Source organism: Lathamus discolor, chromosome 2 (genome assembly GCF_037157495.1).
Source record: "Lathamus discolor isolate bLatDis1 chromosome 2, bLatDis1.hap1, whole genome shotgun sequence".
Lineage (NCBI taxonomy): Eukaryota > Metazoa > Chordata > Aves > Psittaciformes > Psittacidae > Lathamus > Lathamus discolor.
The window spans coordinates 87,118,549-87,139,146 of record NC_088885.1 but is presented as its reverse complement, the minus strand read 5'-3'; the positions used below and the strand labels follow the sequence as shown (position 1 = coordinate 87,139,146).

At 37.6% G+C, this 20,598-nt stretch overlaps 1 protein-coding gene across 2 annotated transcripts in view; it reads left to right on the top strand.

Moving 5' to 3' along the window:
* The window catches only part of ADCY2 (adenylate cyclase 2), a 214,993-nt gene that overhangs the window by 131,769 nt on the left and 62,626 nt on the right, over window positions 1-20,598 (top strand). For both annotated transcript variants that reach the window (XM_065667665.1, XM_065667664.1), the window contains exons 5-11: window positions 10,145-10,293; window positions 11,408-11,519; window positions 12,592-12,719; window positions 16,138-16,296; window positions 16,651-16,783; window positions 17,118-17,294; window positions 18,722-18,765. In XM_065667665.1, the coding sequence (XP_065523737.1) occupies window positions 10,145-10,293; window positions 11,408-11,519; window positions 12,592-12,719; window positions 16,138-16,296; window positions 16,651-16,783; window positions 17,118-17,294; window positions 18,722-18,765 (902 nt within the window). The remainder of the gene's footprint in view (window positions 1-10,144; window positions 10,294-11,407; window positions 11,520-12,591; window positions 12,720-16,137; window positions 16,297-16,650; window positions 16,784-17,117; window positions 17,295-18,721; window positions 18,766-20,598) is intronic.

Genomic DNA, 20,598 nt, shown 5'->3' with positions numbered 1-20,598 from the left:
TTCTTCAAAGTAAATGCTGGGAACAGCGATGCTAGTGTAAAAAAAAGACATATTCTGTAACCTTTGCTAATATCATGCAGAAAGAGTTTTTAAGCAGTAAAAAGAATTCATGAAGAAGACTGGAACAGGAGCCAAATATTAAAATAAGCATCCTGCTACGCTAAAATTAAATTTTAAGTTCTGCCTCCCTTTCCAGGAATTATGATTCCTGTGTGCTACATAGTGGGCTTTATGTGCCTGTGTTATTGAGGTTTCAGTGATAAATAAATTATGATCTTGGGAACTACATGTTAAAATGTTATCAGTTTATTATAGATACTCAGAAAAGGGTGTGTCTTCAAAATTAACTTCTGGTTTCCTTTAATTTTATCTCTTTAAACAACAACACAGTCCTCGTCAATAGGTTTTTTCTGATGGATAGACGAGTTAACCCATGTTCAAAAAGCGCAGTTTCAAAATTCGTCAAATTAAATAGAGGCATTGAGTATACTGATGGTGTATGCTGGAAATTGCCAAAAAGGATTTTAGATAAAGAAGTCACAAACTGTTTCCAAATTTCTCAGAAGCTTGGAAGTTATTAAAGTTCAGTAATCATAGAAATAATTATCCATAGCATATTTGCCATTAGATATAATGCTGCCAAAATCATCAGCTGTAGCTTTGGTATTTGTTTTTACTGTACATTTAATTCATATTCAAACGCACAAATGTGCTGGCATCAGTGTATAAACTGTGATTTCAAAGCAATAGAAATAAAATGTGGAATTAGTAAGAATTAGATCCATATAAAACCTCTCAGCATGTGAGGCTATTAGATAGCAATGAGTCTGTACTTAATCCCACAAGATTACAAACTGGGACCAGGTTTCCCCTGTGTTGAAGGACATTTGTCAAATATCTCTACTGAATTGTACATCCCATGAGAGAGAAAGAGGGAGTGCGGCAGCCCTTGTGCAGGAACCTGGAGATTAGGGAATTCACCCAGAGCACAGTGAAGGCAGGGGATCTAATATATACTTCAGTGATTTTTAAATCATTTCATTTTGGAGCGGATTAGTTTCACCTGAAAAGGCTGCTAGGGCTCTACTTTCAAAATAACCTCATACTGATAACATTTTTCCTCAGGGATGGGAAGAGAGAGGAGTCTCTTTTGAGAGAGGACTGTTTTGAACATGGGTCTCTTCGTGAAGTGTGTTGTCTAACCCCTTGATCTCTTGTTAAAACACAAAAAATTCTAGGTCTGACACCCTGTTTCTGCAGCACTGGTAGCTATGGCTCTGTACAGAGCTTGTGTTAGCAGCTGCAGGTTGTGGGGGGCTGCAGTGGTGAGTTATGGGATGGGTGTTTAGAATTGCCATGTCAGTCAAAGCTGCCTCCAGCCTACCATGAGGTGCGTAAAAACAACCATGGAAAAAACTGCTTTGTGCACAAAAACTTGCCCTTTGAGTACCAAAACCATACCTAATCCGAGGCCCATGGTGCCCTGCCCAAACAGAGTTCAGAAAGGAACAGGCAGCTGCTGGAGGCAGAAGACAACCTATTGTGTGTAGAGGACTCGCACATCAAAAGACGATACCTACACCCCTGATGGACTGTAGCCCGTGGACAGCTCATACTGGAACAGTTTGTTTGTTTGTTTTCCAAAACTGCGATCAACAGTGGGACGTTTGGCTTTGTTTGCAATAAACCAATTCAATTGAAATTCTCTGACTCTAGACTGTTTTGCCCACAACAGATCCCCAAGCCAATAAAAGGGGCTTCTTACAGGTAAGCACCTGGTGGCTCTGACTACAGAATCATAGACAGCATCCTTTTCTGGGCATTTTGCACTTATGTGCCTCCTACCCCTTCCACTTTCAGCTCTAATTTTTCTCAGTCACATTTTTAGATTCTGATTTTCTCTGTGCATTACACACACACAGTTTTAGAGCCTATCCTCTTGGGACTGGCTTTGCTTAGGTGACAAGCACTCGGAAGTCTGGTATTTACCATCCCAGTCTTTCTGTGGGTTAAGCTGGAGTTTCTGTCTGCATCCTCATGCCTAAACCTACCACAGAAATCTTACACGTGGTAATGTGGAAAATGTTGTTTAGGTGTTTTAGGAAATAAATCCAAAATAATTATGAAAAGTTTAATCCCTGCTATGATTTATGCTAAATTTTGTTTTGTGGTTAGGCTTAGCAATGAGTGTTCATTAATACTTTAACACATATCTGCTGTACAGTAAGTTATTGTTGTTTTGTTGGTTTTTTGGTGTGTGTTTTTTTTTTTTTTCTAATGAGGTGCCTCAAAATAAAGGGAACTGGTTTTCAAAACTCTGTTTTTCTTGTTTATTTTGCAGTGGGATAAAAGTTTTTCATTTAAATATCTCTATATTTAGTAGCTAGTGAATATAATCATTAAAGAGCAGTTGGGAGATTTCTACAAGATACATGTTCCATGAATAAGCAAAAGAGAAACTTTCATTCCCAAGGTAGAGATGTAATGCAAACGATTCTTGTTCCTTTTTATTTAGACCATTGTAAGGAAACAAAAAGGTCTGCTTTATGAATGCAGTAACAGTGTATACCCTGCAGACATCTGCCTGTTCTTTGATTTCTACCTAGGGTGAGTCAGCTTCCTCTGTCTTCAAGGCTAGGAAGTGAGCTGTTGAATGAATAGTGATGCTTACTGCTGCTCAGAAAAAAGACGTTAAAATATACGGCTTACGTCATTAAAATTTATCATTGCTGTTTCACAAGAACTAGGACAGATCCTCACTGTAGGCTCACTTTTCATGTATATATGGATGAAATGAATTTTTTGAATTAGCTTCTGCTTGAATAAACTTCTCCCTCCTTTTAAATAGGCTGTTGTATGGGAAAACCAATTGTTATCTACCTTTACTCTTGTCTAATCTAATGCAGAGATTGAGAGTTTTGATTAATTTTCATTGTTGTCTGGACCTGCTTCTGACCACTCTGTCTGACCCACTTTGAAGTGTTTATGAGTTCCTGACAGATGTAGTTGTGTGACTGATCATTGTTTTTGATCTTTCTTCTATGTGGTGACTAACGTTTGATCACACAAATATATGGTATCTGATAAAATAGTGGAAAATTACCAGTGAAATACAGAAATTCGTTCTTAAGTGCTTAACTGGTATTCTGCAAGCGGGTGGCTAAAACATCAGCAAGCAAAGTCTGAGGCAGAAAGAACCAGTTTCTTGCTACCTAGAAAAGCATGGAGGAGTTGTGTTGCCAATGTACTTCAAACATGATCCTCTAACTGAAGGGTAATGCTGTGCCTTACAAATGCTTTTGGGTTTGCTTTGGATTTGATGCTTGCAACTACAAGGTTTGACTCTAAACTGGGCAGCTGAACAGCAAAACACATTCTTTGGCAAAAAGGCTGCATAGATTCTTAGGGAATATCTTCCTTGAAATGTCCCATTGATGGCTTAGGAGACGGAAAGAGAGCCAGGTAGCATTTTGTTCAGTTGTAGTGAAAAATATACCATAAAACTCTTCTCATCAAAATGTGAAATCAGACGCACTGGAGTTAAAGGGTTTATTTTTTAAAATAATAAAAGAATTGTATTGAGCAAATGCCAGCATTGTAATACTTCACCATTATTAAGGGCTGATATAGTAATAACCATGTTAATCTCATCAAATAGATTCTTTGTAAAATGCTGCTTCTGTCTATTCAGCAGTGATCTTGAGATATAGAAGACTTAAAGCAAGAGCTAACAGAGTCAGACAGAAACAAACCTTGAAATTGTGTCAATTAATTAAGAAGCTCTGGCTGTGTATGCAGTTATGTTCTGGTTTTACTCTATTGTTTTGCTGTTTGATGACTCGTCTTTTGAACAGCTGCAAGATCGGCACGTATTCTGAAGGTGTAGTGAGTCTCATTTGAAAAATTAGTCATAGACAGCCTGCATGTGCAAACTATAATTTATGCATAAACATTAAGCATCCCCTAAGCTCCTTGAAGGAATTTGTCTTTGCCAAATACATGGTGAGCTTGTGCATTTAAATTAACTCTCAGACCCATACATTGCAACTGTCGCAGCAAAGCAGTGCTTTCAGGTAGCCTTAGTGTTACTTGGAGATGAAGGTGACTGGCTTGATGTTTAAGAGTATATTCGCAGAATTACTCTGCAGCAAATGAGCATGCAGAATGGTGTGTATTTAGCCTGAAAACCAGTATGTGTATTTCTATCCGAAGCCTGTGTTTGTTGGACTGTTCTTGCTAAGTGAGCAAGTCATGCCACGAGTGTTTTGCCATGGCCTGGCCTGGTCACTTAGACCCTTGGTGGCCATTCTGGACCTGCCCCACTGGCCTAGTTGTGGGGTTGGACCCTGCCCCACTGGCAGCCCCTGCTCCAGACTCCCTTTCTCACTAGAGCAGCTGCCAGGCACCTATGGGTTGTCTTCTGCAGAACATCTTCATAAGGGGGTTCATGTCCCGTGGCTGTTGAAGTAGCGAGGACTGAGAGGATGGTGCCCTCATTCTGCTTATGTGTATTGACTTTCTGGGTTTGATATCGGCTCCTGGTATTGCCAGCCTTGAAATTTCACCATGAAGATAAGAAGTCTTACAGTGCTGTGCTTGGGGACTTAAAAAAAAAATAGTTTTCAGTAAGAAATAACCTAAAGCAAACTATAGATGAATGCTGTTAGCAATGGGGAGCCCTTTAGGAGGCTGTTAATGAACAGACAAGAGTTCATAATTCTGTCATCAGAAAAGATGTCAGCTGTAGTATAAAGCCTTTACAAGCCATGAGTGAAAGCAAAAGCAGCAATTATGTAAAAAAATGGTTCAATATGACAAAAATTGTGATATGTAGACTTGTAGATGTCAGGAAAAATCCTTGCCTGTTTTTGTCAAGGGTGATGACAGTGTTTTGAAAGTATTCCAGGAAAAAAGCCATCCCAACAAAAGAAGGGGCTGCCACTAGATAGGAAGAATATAAACAATTCATGGGAAATAAAAGATGCTGCTATGATGGTTTTGTATTTGCAAAGAAATAACAGTGGTGTACTCAGAAACTTGTAAGAAATTGAGTCATATGAAAATGTTTTTAACTTTATAATGGGGAACAGATTTGGGTTAAGTAACTTTCGAAAAGCAGCAGATATCAGTAAGGTGTTTGATGCAATGATTCTGGGCATCTTGATTTAATACTGACACTCTTCCTGTCAAAAGAGCACAGTCTAATGGATCTATAGTGGGGTAATTGGAAATTATCCGTGGAGGTGTTCAGTGAATTGTCATGTGTCTCGTGTTCTGCAAGCACCAGTTCTCATTGTTTATGCTGTTATGCATTTTTTATTAATGATGTAGGAGATACATGAAGGCAATCACAGACAGTTATTTTTGCAGAAAAGCCAAGTATTGATCTAATAGTAAATACCATACTCTGGATATATTCATTAAGATAGTTTATAATAACAGTCTGGAAAGTCATGTTTCTAAAAGCAAAGAGTATGCAACTTTGAAAAAACATTGGATACACAGCAGACAGGGAACTCCAGAGATGTTACAGCAGGAAGTTGTGCAGTGGAAGTCATGGCCATATTGAGGGGGAGAAAGCAGGAGAAAGCAGGAGGGTTGTACGTGTTTGTATCGTTTTGTTTACTGGAGCACAATGTTAGGATTTGTGTCAAATGACCTTTCAAAAAATGTTTGAAGGTTTTTGAGAGTTTAGAGAAGAGAGTATAGGAAATACTCAGGAGCAGGAGATTTGTGGAGCCAAGTCTGTTTACCTGATCGGAAAGAAAATTGAGTTATCTGATCAGTGTTTATCTTCACTGGGAAAAGAGTGTGGACATTAATCTTGTGCAGAGCCCGATATAACAGGACCAAGACTTCAAAGTGAGAAATACAGAACACATTTTTAACAGTTTTAAACAGTTCATCTGATTAATCACTAGAACAAGCAGCTAAAGAGTTGATGAATTCTCCATCTCTTTATGTCTCTGTAATCAAGATTGAATACCTTTCTTGCTGTGTATGAGTAAAATGCAATTTATTGGTCTCAGTGCAAGTAATAAGGTTGGTGGAGGTTACTAATATGCGCTAAATTTAAGGGGATAATAATGCCTAATTTTTAAAAACAATTTCCTCTCCCAGTTAGGAGTCCAGTTAGCTTTAAGAAAAAACAAATTTACAGCTGTTTAATGTTGTAGGTGTATTTAAGAGAACGTGCATGAGATCTGGGTAAAGAGTAAAATAATTTGCCAAACAAGTATCCTGTCGATCACCATCTCTATCAGCTATATGGCTGATAGATCATTGTGTGATCAGGAATCACAAGATTCCTGTTTTGTGGTTTATTTCTTTATACCTTTCAAGGGCAGCTGAAAATCGTATCTTGTCCATGTTCATTTGTAAACTTTGTTGTGAAGCTGGATGCATGTAGAGGCTACTTGCTTCTAGAACTCTTACTGCTGACTTACTGGCCTGCTCTGTCAAACTTACTAAATAAATGAGTAGACATGTGCCACTGGAATCTGGAAACAACCCTACCCACAGAAAAGTATAATTCTATATTCAGTGCCCTCAATGACATTGTAAGGGTTAAAAATATCCCTATATGGGGTTTGAGAGAACACCTCAAGTAACAGTTTGACAGATACCACTGAAAATCCTCAGTTAGAAAATCAAAGGAGGATGACTACTTGTTAGGCATCTACTGGGATCCAGATGGACTTGTTCAAAGAAAGGAGTTCTTAACCCTGTAGTACTGAAAGGCGCCACAATTTTATAATCCATATGGATTGTATGCTCTGTCATTTATCCCTAGGACTTAAAAATCTCAGCTATAAGTAATTTGAGTGGTGAGGGGAAAGCAAAGCCCCAGAGAACACGGATAGTCAGGAAATAGTCTTGTGTGCATCTGTCTCGTGTGTTCGTTGTAAGATCATGTTGGTAATATGCCAGAGAAAGACATTTGTAAGCAAATTTTTGTTATTGCGGTAGCACAACAGTTTCTCTTTAACCAGAAGCAGGTACTGTTATTTTTAGTCAGAAGACTTTTAAATGCTGCATCTTGACCTGCATTCAGAATTACTTTGTCTTATTTCTTACATGTTATAGCTCTGAAAATGGCTTCTCTGTCTACTACTAATAGGCAAGTGTTTTGTCTCAGTCAGCCTTGTGTGTTAGTTCACCTAGTTTTTGCTGTGTGGATTTTCTAGCTGAGAGAATAGTACAGAATGTATTATCAAATAAAAAGCTATCATAAGCAGCAATCTTGATTTGCTGTTTCTCACACTGCTTCAGTCTATAGAAATTTTAGGGCACATCAGGCACTACAGTCTGATTAGTAGTTGGTTTTGATCCTTCCGCTATGCAATTTGTAGCCACTAGAGATAACAAAACATGAAGGAAGAGGTGTTCTTAAATCCTTTGCAGTTCTAGGGCTCTTTCAGCAGAAAGAGAGGGAATAATGTATTTGTAAATTTTGTATTTGGCTAGCTGACAGGACCAGCCACAGTCTTAATAAATAGTTGAGATTCAGCTTCTTTCACAGTTGTCTTTTAGTGAAAGAAATAAAAAAATAACAGTCTGGTTGAAATGCAGTATGTGACTTGATAAACGCATTAGCAGGCAGCTGGTAACTTCAGGACAGGTACGTGAGCCCTCCCAGGCTGCATGGTGGAGGGGGTGGCTGAAGCATTTAGGTATAGCTGGGCATGGCACGATATTTTGCAGTGTGCTTCACCAACTGCAGTTCTCTAAAGCAACCTCTGGTTGTAAACGTCTCTTTTGTACAGGCGAACTGGAGGAAGGAAAAAAAATCTTTGGAGAGAAGTTCTGATGTGGTCCAGCTTCGCTAGGACCTTTAAGCAGAATGGATTAGTGTTCTGGCCTGGAGAGAAAAAGGAGGAGAAAGACCTTGCCTCTCCTGCTGTCCCCTACAAAATAAGGGCATTCTGTTTTCCCTTTTCTCTTATGATTCTTTAGCTTGTAGATGTCTTTACCCTGCTTCCTATGAAAACTTTTTCTATTACCTTTTCTACTGCTTTCTTGAAAACTATTGCTTTTCTATTTGACCTTTTGCCATACTGCCTGGGTTTCAAAGACCTAAGAAGTCACCTGGACCTTGAGTGTCTGCCTTACTGCATGTATGGAATCCTAACAGGGTCATAGGAACATAGTAAACTGGGTTGTATTTACTGGCCATGGTATTACAGGAGCACAGTGATATAAAATTGGAGATAAGAGCACTCACCTCTTTGCAAGCTATTACATGATAGTTATTACCAAGTGCTGACCTGTCCTGTACATCACAAAACAACAGATTTCTGTTATATGAAGAGCAGCTTGCAAGAGTAAGCTTTCATTATAGAAAAATGTCCATTGGTTTTGCAGGGTTTCTTTATAATTCAGCAAAATGCCTCCATGAAGGGCTAGCGGACTGCATGAGAAATGAAAATATATCAGCCCCATGGATGTGTACTTGCTAAAATACCTAAACTTATTAAATTAATCTTGCATTTATGGAATAAAGCTGCTTTAGCATTTTTATTAAGTCAATAGTATATATTCTTCTCACGTACATTGTGTCAAATCTGAGATCTATAACACAGTACATATTTTCTGTTATTCTCGCCTCCTTTAGTCAGGCTTGAGACAGGTATGCTTTACCTTGAACATTTATTTCATGACTTGTCTTACTGTTTATGTGATATGCTTCAGTATGCAAATTAAAGAGCAGTGCATACATATGTGAATCAAAATTATTTTTACATCTCGCCAAAGTGGGGAAAAGAAAAAGAAAAAAGAAAGAAAATTATTAGTTCAGTGTCATTTAGCAACAAAGCAAAATTCTGTCTAGATTCAATGAAATAGAGGGATTTTTACAAAGTGTGTGAAGGATCAGTTTCATAAGGCCTCATGTAAGTAAATGCTACGCTTACAGGTACACAAATGCTACGAGGAATGGGAAGTCTTGACATTACAGAGATAGATAGCTGAGGTAGCTGCCAATATCAGAGGATCTATAGCCCTGTTATTGCCATGCTCTATTCAAGGTCATTAGACCCCAACAGGAACAATTATCCCAGACAGAGCATTGGATTAGTGGTTACACTTCTGGAACCTTTATGAATAGAACTGCAAACTGCAAAAATGCATGTTGTGAATCAAAGACAACACATCACTGCGAGTAACACCTGCAGACCATGCGCATTTTGAGGTCACCGTCTTTTTTGGCATATCTGTTTCTTTCTCTGACTCACTCATAAGCTTTTACAGCTACTTTCCCTTCCTCACTGGTTCAGGGTTCTGTTTTTTGTGCTTAGCCAAAATTAGCTTCTCTGTTCTGCCTATGAGAAAATGGGAAACTCCTGTTCAGTTTTGAGGTTGAGTATAATCCAAGCGGGAAGGGTTTTTCTCTTTTGCAGAGTTCAAGCTATTCCCTTGATCTAGTTTTCCAGAGTAGGAATTTAATGAAAAACTGACACAGATAAAATGGGCAAAATTAAAATATACTGATGTAAGAGAACTTCACAAGGTGAAAACTAAGAGTATTGCACCAATAAAAAATAAGGAAAAATATGTAGGATTTTAAACAAAATATTAAATTTCCTTTTAGGTTAATATTTTTAGAAAACTTCCATTTGTCTAACGCCATATTAAAGGAAGAAGAGAATGCATATCAAAATACTCTGGAAAAGTCCAACATTTTCAACATGTCCTGTGTCTTGATTTTGTCTTTTCATTTTCAGTCAACAACCACTGAAACTATGGCTAAACATTTAAAAAATATTAGCCTACTCTTGCCTGAGTTGGAGCGCATTTCCCTGAAGCCCTCTGAAGAGTCCTTGCAGCTCTTGCTTTATTTGCTAATCTATATTTCCTGCATCGTACTCATATATTGAATAGGTTACTGTATATAACTTCTTCAGATGTTTTTTCTAATATACACAAAACCTTGAAGATGTTAGATGTCAGGAAATGTGTACATATTTCTGTCAAGTTCGTCAAGGAACTGATTAATTTTGGAGGCCATACCAGGCAAGTGCCTGAGTGGAAGCCTCTTCAAAATGTTCTAGAGTATTGACAACAGCATATGCTTTGCACAGTATTGCTGCCATACTAATTTCATTCTTCTTAAAAGAAATTGTGGACATTTCATTTTAAATTTTAGGAGCGTCTTCTACTGTCTTTACTGCCGGCTCACATTGCCATGGAAATGAAAGCAGAGATCATTCAGAGGCTACAAGGTCCCAAGGCAGGCCAGCTGGAAAACACAAACAACTTCCACAATTTGTATGTCAAAAGGCACACCAATGTAAGGTATCGTATTGTAATAAAATATATCAGCAACATTCAGAGAAATTTTGAAAAGAAAGTTAAGGGAGCAATTAAGACAATAATTGTTTTAATACATTTTTCAAAACATTCATGTTAATATCAATTAATTTGATCAAATGCTACCAATTCCATGTTCCAGAAGAACAGCAAAAGTGATAAAACAAAGGAGTTGTTTAGAAAAAGCCACTCATTAACTGGTTTTCTTCATAATGCCTTGATTTTCATGTTAAATTACCAAATCTTGCTTTCATGTACACCATCAAAATTGTAGTTCATGTCAGTTACATTATTCTGAATTTGTAACTGGAACAATTCATCAGGTTTTAGATAATGTATATAGAGGCAGCTATATTACATACGTATTTTACACAGTAGCTGAGCTAAAATATTCTGTGTTCAGTTGGACAAATTAGTTTGCCTGACGTCCTTAGAAATTGCTTTTTTAAAGCAAATGTTACAGGACTTTTGAGGAAGTTCATTTTCACTTGCAAGCACACATACTTTTTCCTTAGCCTGATTCAATGAATTGGACAAGCTTTCTCGGTGAATAGAAACATAGTGCATGGCTTGAATATCTTAACAATCAAGACTGAGTTTAATAGTCTGAGTAACAAGTGAACAAAGTCTCCCATGCTGCATATCACAGACAGGTAAATCTAGACAGAAAATGTCTACAATGATAAAAAGCTATTAAACATTCTCATAATAAACATATTTATTGAAATAATTGCCATTATTATATTGATTATGTGCAAATTATTCTTATGATTTGTGTTTTTTGAATATGCTGTAACAAATAGGTATAGAATGCCTATAAATACCTCTAAATAGTTATGCCTGTGAAGGTAATACCTTTACAGGTATACCTGTGGAGGTAAGTCTGAGTGTATATTACCTGTAAATGTAACAACTATAAAGCTAAATGTATGTTTACCTATAAAAATAGTTATTGTCCTACACTTAGCAGTGGCTGGTTTGAGTACTGGCATACCTTTGTGAAGTCTGGAATGCCTGCTTCCAGGTTTTGCTGTTGATTGCTAAATCTGAGTTCCGCAGACGAAAACCGTGACCAAGTTTCTGTTAATTTCTGTTGCAGCATCTTGTATGCTGATATTGTGGGATTCACTCGCCTGGCCAGTGACTGCTCCCCAGGGGAATTGGTGCACATGCTAAACGAGCTGTTTGGCAAATTTGATCAGATTGCAAAGGTGGGTTTCTACTGGGCTGCTACTGTGAGTTGAAATAAGGACGTCATATTTAAAACGTTTTTTCTTCTTGAGGACTATTTTACCTTCAGGCAGTCTTTCTGAGGCTTTGGCAGGAAGATTAGACTTGAAGCATGTGAAGAAAAAATCTGGCTCTGCACTGGGTGCAACAGTGTGTTTCTGCCAGTGTGACAATCTGTGAAACCCAAGATAGCTCTCTAACAGGACCAATAGAGACAGCTCATGGAGCCCAGTAAAGCCTAATGGCAGATGAACTGCTCTTTAAATAGATTTTTTTTACAGCAACAAGGATTAAGAAACTCAAGATAGAAAATTGATACAGTCAGTTTTCAGATCTCAGGAAAAACATTTAAGGGGCTGGAGGACAAGAGAGACAATATTGACAGAAGCAATTTTAATTACTGACCACAGCATCTTGTTTATTCAAGAAAAGATTCACATCCAATCAGAAGGTTTTGCTCTCTTTATTTAGATATTTTTATAAAAATGCAACAAATTTCGTGCTGTGTGTGAAGGTGAAATCAGAAACACTAAAACAGATAAAAATTTTCTGTGTTTTTTATTAGCCCCAAAACTATCATCCAGTATTGGTAAAAAAGTAAATCTTTACATTGCCTTAGAGTACAAAGGATAGAAATATGATTATGATTGCTAGTTTCAGAAAGTATTGCATAGTACATCTTCAAAGTTATAACTGTGGAAGGCTAGGTCTTTTGATTTCATATTTCAAACAGTAGGACTTTGTTTAGATTGAGTACGTGATACTTTGGCTCACTTCTTTAATCTAAGGTGTGAATACGACTGCAGATAGATACATGTTTTTCAGTAGACTTGCTTCATGGTTTTGCCCATTAAGAACCATACGAGCTCCTTAATGCAATCATCTGTACAAAACTCTTTGACAGGACTTCTTTTTTAGTTTATTTTTCTCAGCTTTCCTACTGGAATGTAGAATGATTTTGCTAACAGTATTTAAGTCAGCCTTTGTAATCATAACCCTGAATTTATGTAACTCAAGTGGAAAGTGACAATCTCAACTTGCTTTTTCCTCCAGGAAAATGAATGTATGAGAATTAAAATCCTAGGTGACTGCTATTACTGTGTTTCTGGACTACCTATATCTCTTCAAAATCATGCCAAGAATTGCGTGAAAATGGGATTGGACATGTGTGAAGCCATTAAGTAAGTGGTGAAATTTTTGTTAAATGCTTAACAATTAAAACTCTGTCTCTTCTTTTGTTTGCTGTGCTAGTGGTTGAAACGTTCAGACCTGCAGTAGTTGGTGTGTTTCACTACAGGGTCCTGCACAGTAATATTGATGTCAGCCTCAGCAAAGAAATACTGGGTTGTGCCAGGCTATGTTGTCACTATATCATAAAGATGATTAAGGGTCTGAAGCATTGTTCATAAGTGGAAAGGCTGAGAGAGAAGGGACTGTTTGTCCTGGAGAAGAGAAAGCTGAGGGGGAAAGATGTCATCAATGCATGAAGTACCTAAAGGGAGAATGCAAAGAAAAGGAGCCAGGCTCTTCAGTGGTGGCCAGTGACAGGATAAGAGATGATGGGCACAAACTGAACCACAGGAGGTTCCCTCTGACCATCAGGAGACATAAGGGTTTTTTTCACTGTGAGGGTGACTGAGCACTGGACAGATTGCCCAGGGAGGTTGTGGAGTTTCTAGCCTTGGAAGCACTCAAAATGCAACTGTTATGGCCCTAAATAACCTGCTCTCTCTGACCCTGTTTTGAGCAGGAGTTGGACTGGACAATCTTCAGATGTCCCTTCTGACTTCAATTATTTTGTGATTCTGTGATTACAAGATGGTAAATATCCCAATAGATATCACTTAGGACTTGGAAGCTTTGCTTTTGGCAAAGTCATGATGCTGCACCCACCTGTTAGTCAAACAGCACTGTGGGAGGTTAGAGCTCCTGCATCCTGCCGAGTTTGATGTTTAGTGGTGGTCAGGAGGAGCTGCTCCTCCAGAAGTAAGGTGCCTCAAGCCCTGAGCCTGTGGAGTTATACTGAGCGTGTCTGCCTAAGACATTTCTAACAGTTTATGGATTCCTAGGATGAAAGGCCCACATCCCATGTTAATAAATAAGCAATTAAGTATGCTTGTCTTACTAGACCCCAGGTTTAGTGTTAGTTTCAACTTTTCTGTAATCAGTATTTTAGATGAGGATTTTCTAAAAAGTTTTGTCAGTTAACAAATGAGGCCACTGTTGAGAATTATGTGTTTATCAGCAGTGTTTTTGATTTGTAGGTTACTGTAGTTGGCCACATTTCAGTATGGGAGTACCTAAACCTAGTCTGGATGTCTGTGCGTTATGCTGAACGGTCTTAAACGTGTTGTGTCCATTTGGAGCAATTCAGCCTCACTACACTAGGGATTGTTTCCCGTTAAATATGTTAGTAGTCCCATCAATTAATTGCTTTGTTTCCCTGCTCTATGTTGGGACAAATCCAATGTTTCTTCTAGTCTGCAGCGTGCTTGCCCAGGAGTGGGATGCTCACCTTATCAAGCCATAGATGCCAGTGCTGCGTGTGGTATTGAGAGCTGGCCACCTTAACTGGGTGCTTTAAGGCTATATGTTAAGCTTTTTGTTAAAGAATTTTTTTTTTTTTGATGTATGAATATTATGTACTGTTTTCCTTCAGCCCAACTTCCATCCCCTTGTCTGTCTGGTGACTTCTTAGTTTAAGTGTTCTCAACCACACGTTCTCAAAGGCTGTTCTTGATTTGTTAGTGTGAAATGAGTTCCATTTCAGAAGAAAGTGAAACAGTTGGATGAGATGGTTGTACCAATTTGTAAGCTAGATACAAAATAAAATATTTTTGTAGGTGCGATTTCATTCCTGAAGCTGTGAGCCAAAAGGCAGCTATGGTTTTAAAGCAGGCAATTTGCAGGAGACTGAATGCTCAAGGCTCACTGAATGTGTAGAAGTGTGTTAAGACAGGACTAGGTGAGTCATAGACACATTAGTCCAGAATTACCAATGAATAAAGCTCAGGTAAATAGGGTAGATGCTTTCTTAATGACCTAAAGTCTTGCTTGTATGAAGTAAAGTTGCTGCAACTACCTACCAACTACAGCTAACCATGCCTGTGAAAAATATAGAAACCTTACAAACTCAAATTTCAGGCTGCAGTAGGAAAAATACAGTCTTGACGAGTATTTTGACTGCCTAGCCATGATGGGCATACAGACTGTGGTGTGCTAAGGGAAACCAGAGAGACCGTGGGAGCAGAAAATGAAATAATAATGGGAAGTTTCAGATATACTTGTGTAGGTAAGGCAGGTGTCCTATGGGGGTGTGATAGATTACATTCTTAGACGCAGTCAGTGCCTGCATAGTCATAGCAATTGTTCAGGGAGCAGAAGAGAGAAGTAGTAAACCCTAATTTGGTCCAGAGTAACACTTGTAATTTAAAATCTTCTATGGTTTCTTTAATTTGTGGGACAGAAGAGAACATTAAGTTCTGGAACATATTCTACTTGTTACCCTCCTTAACTCCTAAGAGCTTGTTATAAAACAGACTTTATGGCTTGTATTGCAGAATATGGCAGGGCAGCCTTTCAAAAAACAATCCTAGAGGTCAAATGCTCCTCTTCCACTTTGCCCAGTTTTATAAACAGTTCTTTTTTTTTCTTTTTTTTTTTTTCCCAAAGTGAAAAGCTTGTGCTGCATTCTTTGTGCAGAGCAAAGCGGTGTTTGTGATTTGCTGACTGCTTACGAAGCTCTTTTACAAGCAGTTCGTTTTCAAGTGTGTCAACAGTGAGAACAGTATAAAATGGCAAAGTGAAAAGAGATGCCAATAAACATTTGAAAGAGACTGAAGGAATTAAAAAAGCTTCTCCTTTCATCTTCTTAATAGCTTCAAAACTCCATTTAATAAAATACTTCGTCATGCTCCCATTATTTTAATTTCACAGAAAAAGAACACTTGAGTACTACTGCTTAAATATATTTTTTACCATATCAAATTCAGCCTCTGAAGTTCTATACCCCCTTTCAAAAAATAAGAGAAACAGGCCAGATTAATTCTCTAATGATTATTCTTAACGTTGAGACTGAAGATGTTGCTAGAACTATGAACCTGACTCATATATAGGAGCCATTTGCATTTTTTATCTACTGTAAGTGAACCAGCTTGTAGAATATATCCTGAGGTGGTGTGTTTTTCATCCTTCCTCTTAGATATGACAGATATGAGAAGGTCTCCGACATAGATATTAGGGTCTTGAGATAGAAGGACATGTACCAGTAGTTCCAGATCTTCAAGAGCTGCCTATGGAACAAAAACAGTCCCTGTGTTCTACCATAAGACCAAATATTTCCACCACTTAGTTAATCCCTCCCAAATAATTTCAGATGATAATAAAAGAAAGGACTTCAGACATGGACTTGAGGATTAATATTTGCTACAAGGAGTTGCAAATATAGATAATGGGAAAAGTAAGATACAAAAGTAATCCTAGCATAAAAAGAATGGAGGCAATGTTAAAAATAAATAAGTGTTGTTACTGGTGATCTGACTGGTAAACGAAAACAAAGGCCTTATTATGTATGTTAACATGTTTTCTTCTCAACTGCAGGAAAGTGAGAGATGCAACTGGAGTTGATATTAACATGCGCGTAGGAGTGCACTCTGGGAATGTGCTTTGTGGTGTCATTGGACTACAGAAGTGGCAGTATGATGTGTGGTCGCATGATGTTACTCTGGCAAATCACATGGAAGCTGGAGGAGTTCCAGGGTAAGAGCCTTCTCTGTTAGCTTTGGTACACATGGACTTTTGTATCACGGAGAAATGCATAGGTACCATGTCTTCAAGCCATCAGTCTTGAGGGTGAAGCCCGAATTTATTCTTACTGCTCTTAGAAAAAAAGGGGTCACTTAGTAATTCCTGTGATTTAAAGAGTATTTCTTTGTGGTTGCATACCTTTAGATTTATGCCTGTTAAAACTAAAAATGAGATTAGAGTGACTGTAAATGAAGTAAGCAGCATATAAAAAGTTTATCAAAAGTTAGTAAAAACAGTTGATCAGGTTCAAATTATGTTTTTGATTGGTATTTGTGATTCTGTCATTCTTTTGAAATATAATTTCAGCCGTGTTCACATCACCTCAGTCACCTTGGCACATTTGAATGGAGCTTACAAAGTGGAAGATGGGGATGGAGATGTGAGGGACCCATATCTGAAAGAGCATAATGTTAAGACTTACTTTGTAATCAATCCTAAGGTTAGTAGCACTTTTATTTTGTTGCCAGTCATAGTTATTTTTGAGCAGAACCACCAATCTCTCTAGTGAATTTTTTTTGATTCACTACCAGAAGATATTGATCAGAGCTATTACTAATGCCCTCAGATACATAATGCTTGCATTGCAAATCTTTCCCGGTTTCATAAATAAGTCTCTGATATTTCCCAGCAATATCATTAAGAATTGCAGGTTCTTAGCATCTGTCCATTTTTAAGTTCCTAAGCATGCGGATAAGTGGTACCAGGCAATTCATTACTATTTCAAAAAGTAATGACACCAAGGCTCATATCACCTTTTATTCTCTGTCAACCAGGGAGAGAAGCGAAGCCCTCAGCATCACATTAGACCTCGACATACTCTTGATGGAGCCAAAATGAGAGCTTCTGTCCGCATGACCCGGTACCTGGAATCTTGGGGAGCAGCCAAGCCATTTGCACACTTGCACCACAGGGACAGCATGACCACTGAAAACGGCAAGATTAGCACAACAGTAGGGGCCTACTTATGTCATTTCATACAATTTAGCAATATTTGAAAGGAAAAGGGTGCTCACTGCTAAATATGTGGATATTTCTGATAGAAGAAGGTACACACTTTTGTACAAGGCATAAACCCAGTGAAGTTGCAGGGAGCTTTTCCTTTGTCGTCTGAGCTTTAGATTAGACTCTAAAGAGCCATGTCTTGCTACAAGTGCATCTCTGAATTGTAAGGAGTGCAACATACATACTAAAGTACAGAATTGGACCCTCTGCATGTGAGCCCCAGTCATAGCATGAAGAGTGGCTGCTGTTCACCCTGTGGAAAGACATTTTGAACATAAAGCCAGAATGCAACGCCTTTGGGAAGGAACGGTATTGATACAGAGGAATTCCCTGAGATTTATTGGCTATTTAGACACATCCTCCATTTAGAACATGGCCGAACCTAGAGAATATTCAAACCTGAATTTTGAATATTCTTGTGGTGCCTGGAGTGGACTTTATTAGAATTGTTCTCTGGGAACCAAATCCATATATAAATCCAAATCCACTATAGCATCTGCCTTTTGAAAGGGCACTAACCACTCATCAGCTGTGGCTGATGGCCTGAGTTTCATAGTACTGTCTATACTGCAGTGTTACATCTCTTACACTGAACAGAAAATATTTCTTTTTAAGTTTGCTAACACTATTTTACTGCTATCAGAGAGATGCTGTCAGTCCACAGCTTGTGCATTGTTTTATCTTCTGCTTCTAAAAAGTGCAAATGAGAAAGTAAATTCTAATAGTTTTCAACACTGGCATTCAGTTTTATTCCTGTTACGTATGAGAACAAAAGATGGAGCCACCTAACCTATCTTGTTCAATAAATACAGTGCATCAGAATGTAGATTGTGACATGTTCATTATGAAAGCATCCAGCCAACACTATTAATAACAAAATAAATGTGACTGTGATGTGATGGCTGCTGTTGCTTATCAAAAAAAAAAAAAAAAAAAAAAGACCATTGCTTGCATTTGGCTACACAGATCTGGTTTGTTGTTTTCAGTTTTTTCATTGGTTTTGGTTTGGTTTTGTTTTTTTCAAAAACACTTCACATAGGTTTTTGCTGAAGCTGGCAGGAGTTTGGGCTACATTAAAAAGCAGAGACTTTGAAGCAGTGACTTTCTAGTAAAACAAACATTCTTGGATTCAGACTATTGTGTTAGTTACTTAGTGTTTATAACAATAGATCAGTTTGTCTCCAGGTCACTCCATCTAGTGAAGTGATGGTTCCCTGGCTGGATTTTTCTTTTATGTATTTTTAATCTAATGCTGAAAGTATTTGTATTGGAAGCTTTACTCCTTACTTGATGCTGTTTTCAGCACTATTTTTAAAGCAACTTAGTGTTGTCGAAGTCTGTTATAGTTGATAGATATTTTCTTTTTTTCTTTTAGGATGTTCCCATGGGGCAGTATCATTTTCAGCGCTGCAGAGAGAGGTAAATTAATTTTTAAAAGTTGTTTATTCATATAAAGTCCATATAAATACACATGTATTCATAGGCGTTCATATAGATATGTATATAATGCACGCTTTCAAATCTTGAGAGCCATTTCTCACCAAAACTATTTTTTCAGCTGGTACCTCTTACATAGAGAAGGGCTATGGAAACAGCTTTGTCAGACATGTTACTTAAGAATTGTGAATACACTTCCTGCTAACAAATAGCATTATTCTGAATTAGTACAAGTACGTTGATAGGCTACTATTTGTTTCTCCTAACAACCCAATTGCTCTATCAGTGAGGAGAAAATTATATGCAGGAAAATCGAGAGGAGGAACAGAGGGGAAAGAAAAGGGAAGATGGAAAGGGTTGCTAATAATTTGTGTTACAACAGCTAATAATATGTACTAAAAGAGACATTTTCTATATTTTGTTAATTGCTTTGTATTTGCGTTGTGTTTTATAATTTCAAAGTCTATAGTATGTTTACAGTAATAAACATTTGAAAGCTATTTTGCAGTCTTCCTGTAGTGCTCTTGCTACACAAGATGTTTGCAAAATCACAGTAGCTTTATGTTTTCATTTACCTGCTTAGTACTTCAATGGCTAGGGTAAGACGCTGAGAAATGGAAACAGTCTTGAATGACATCTGTTTAAAAAACAAGCTTAGCACTGTCAGAAACCTGGGATGATTAATTTCTATTTTAATGACCTGATAACAATTCAGATAATGTCTTTCTTGCAAAACTGGAAGTAACATCACAAATACTGCAAAAACATTTGAAAGAAAGCTTTTAAAAATTGTGAGCTTATTGTCTTTGGTTGTGCAAATAAATCATTCTGTCTATTCCTTCCCCGTCTCTCTGCTTGGTAAATGTCTCCTCAACAAATCCTGGGTTACTGGAGAGCTATGCAATTACCTAAAATACTGCTAAATTCCAGAAGATGAACAAGTTTTTGACTGAATGTGCATGATAGTAATAAAAATAGTCTCTGATTTTAAAACTGAACATTTGCATTTGAACAGTACATCAAAAGGACTTCTATTGGCTTTATGGTAAAGATAATTGTACTGTAGTATATGCAAACGCAGGTAAGATTCTGAGATGTTCTTGCTTTTGGTTTCTATATTCCACTTCAAAAAAGATGCAAAAGTTGCAAATGTTACATATGTCTTGATACCATATTACAGAAGGAGCTTCTGGAAATCGTTGCTGGAGTCTAATGTCCATTGTGGGGCATATAGCTAGGATTCTAGACAAGCTAATTAGTCATTCCCACAGGAGAGAGCTGAAATAATAATCAGCACTTTAAAAATAAGTATTTTATTAGAATATGAAAATGTGAGTTTTAAAGTTTGAATATAGTCTTCTGTTTGTGGCAGTCTTAGCTCTTATAATACTCTTACGTTGTTAGGGACCTGCCAAGAGGATTAAGTGTGATTAGATAATGTCTCCTCATTTGTCTAGTTATTTCTCGTAGGAAGATTGTTTCATATGGGAAGAATAAGTTGTAAGCACTTTCTTACCTAAATTCTATGCTGTTGAATAGGTATGAAATCAGTCGGGTTGTTTATTCTTAAGTACACTAATACAATTTCTGTATGAATTTGAATCCTGCAACAAGTTATCAGTTTGCGGGAAATAACTCAAAAACTTGATGTTGTAGAAAATCCATGGTGCCTTTGATGGAGTTCAATTTGTAGGTCAAGAAGATTTTGCTAAGCAAACATTGGATTTAAGTTTTCAAGAGGCAAAGGCATAATCTGGCAATATTCAAAATATTCCCTTTTTAAGGAGAGCGCAACTGCTCAAAGGGCTGATGATG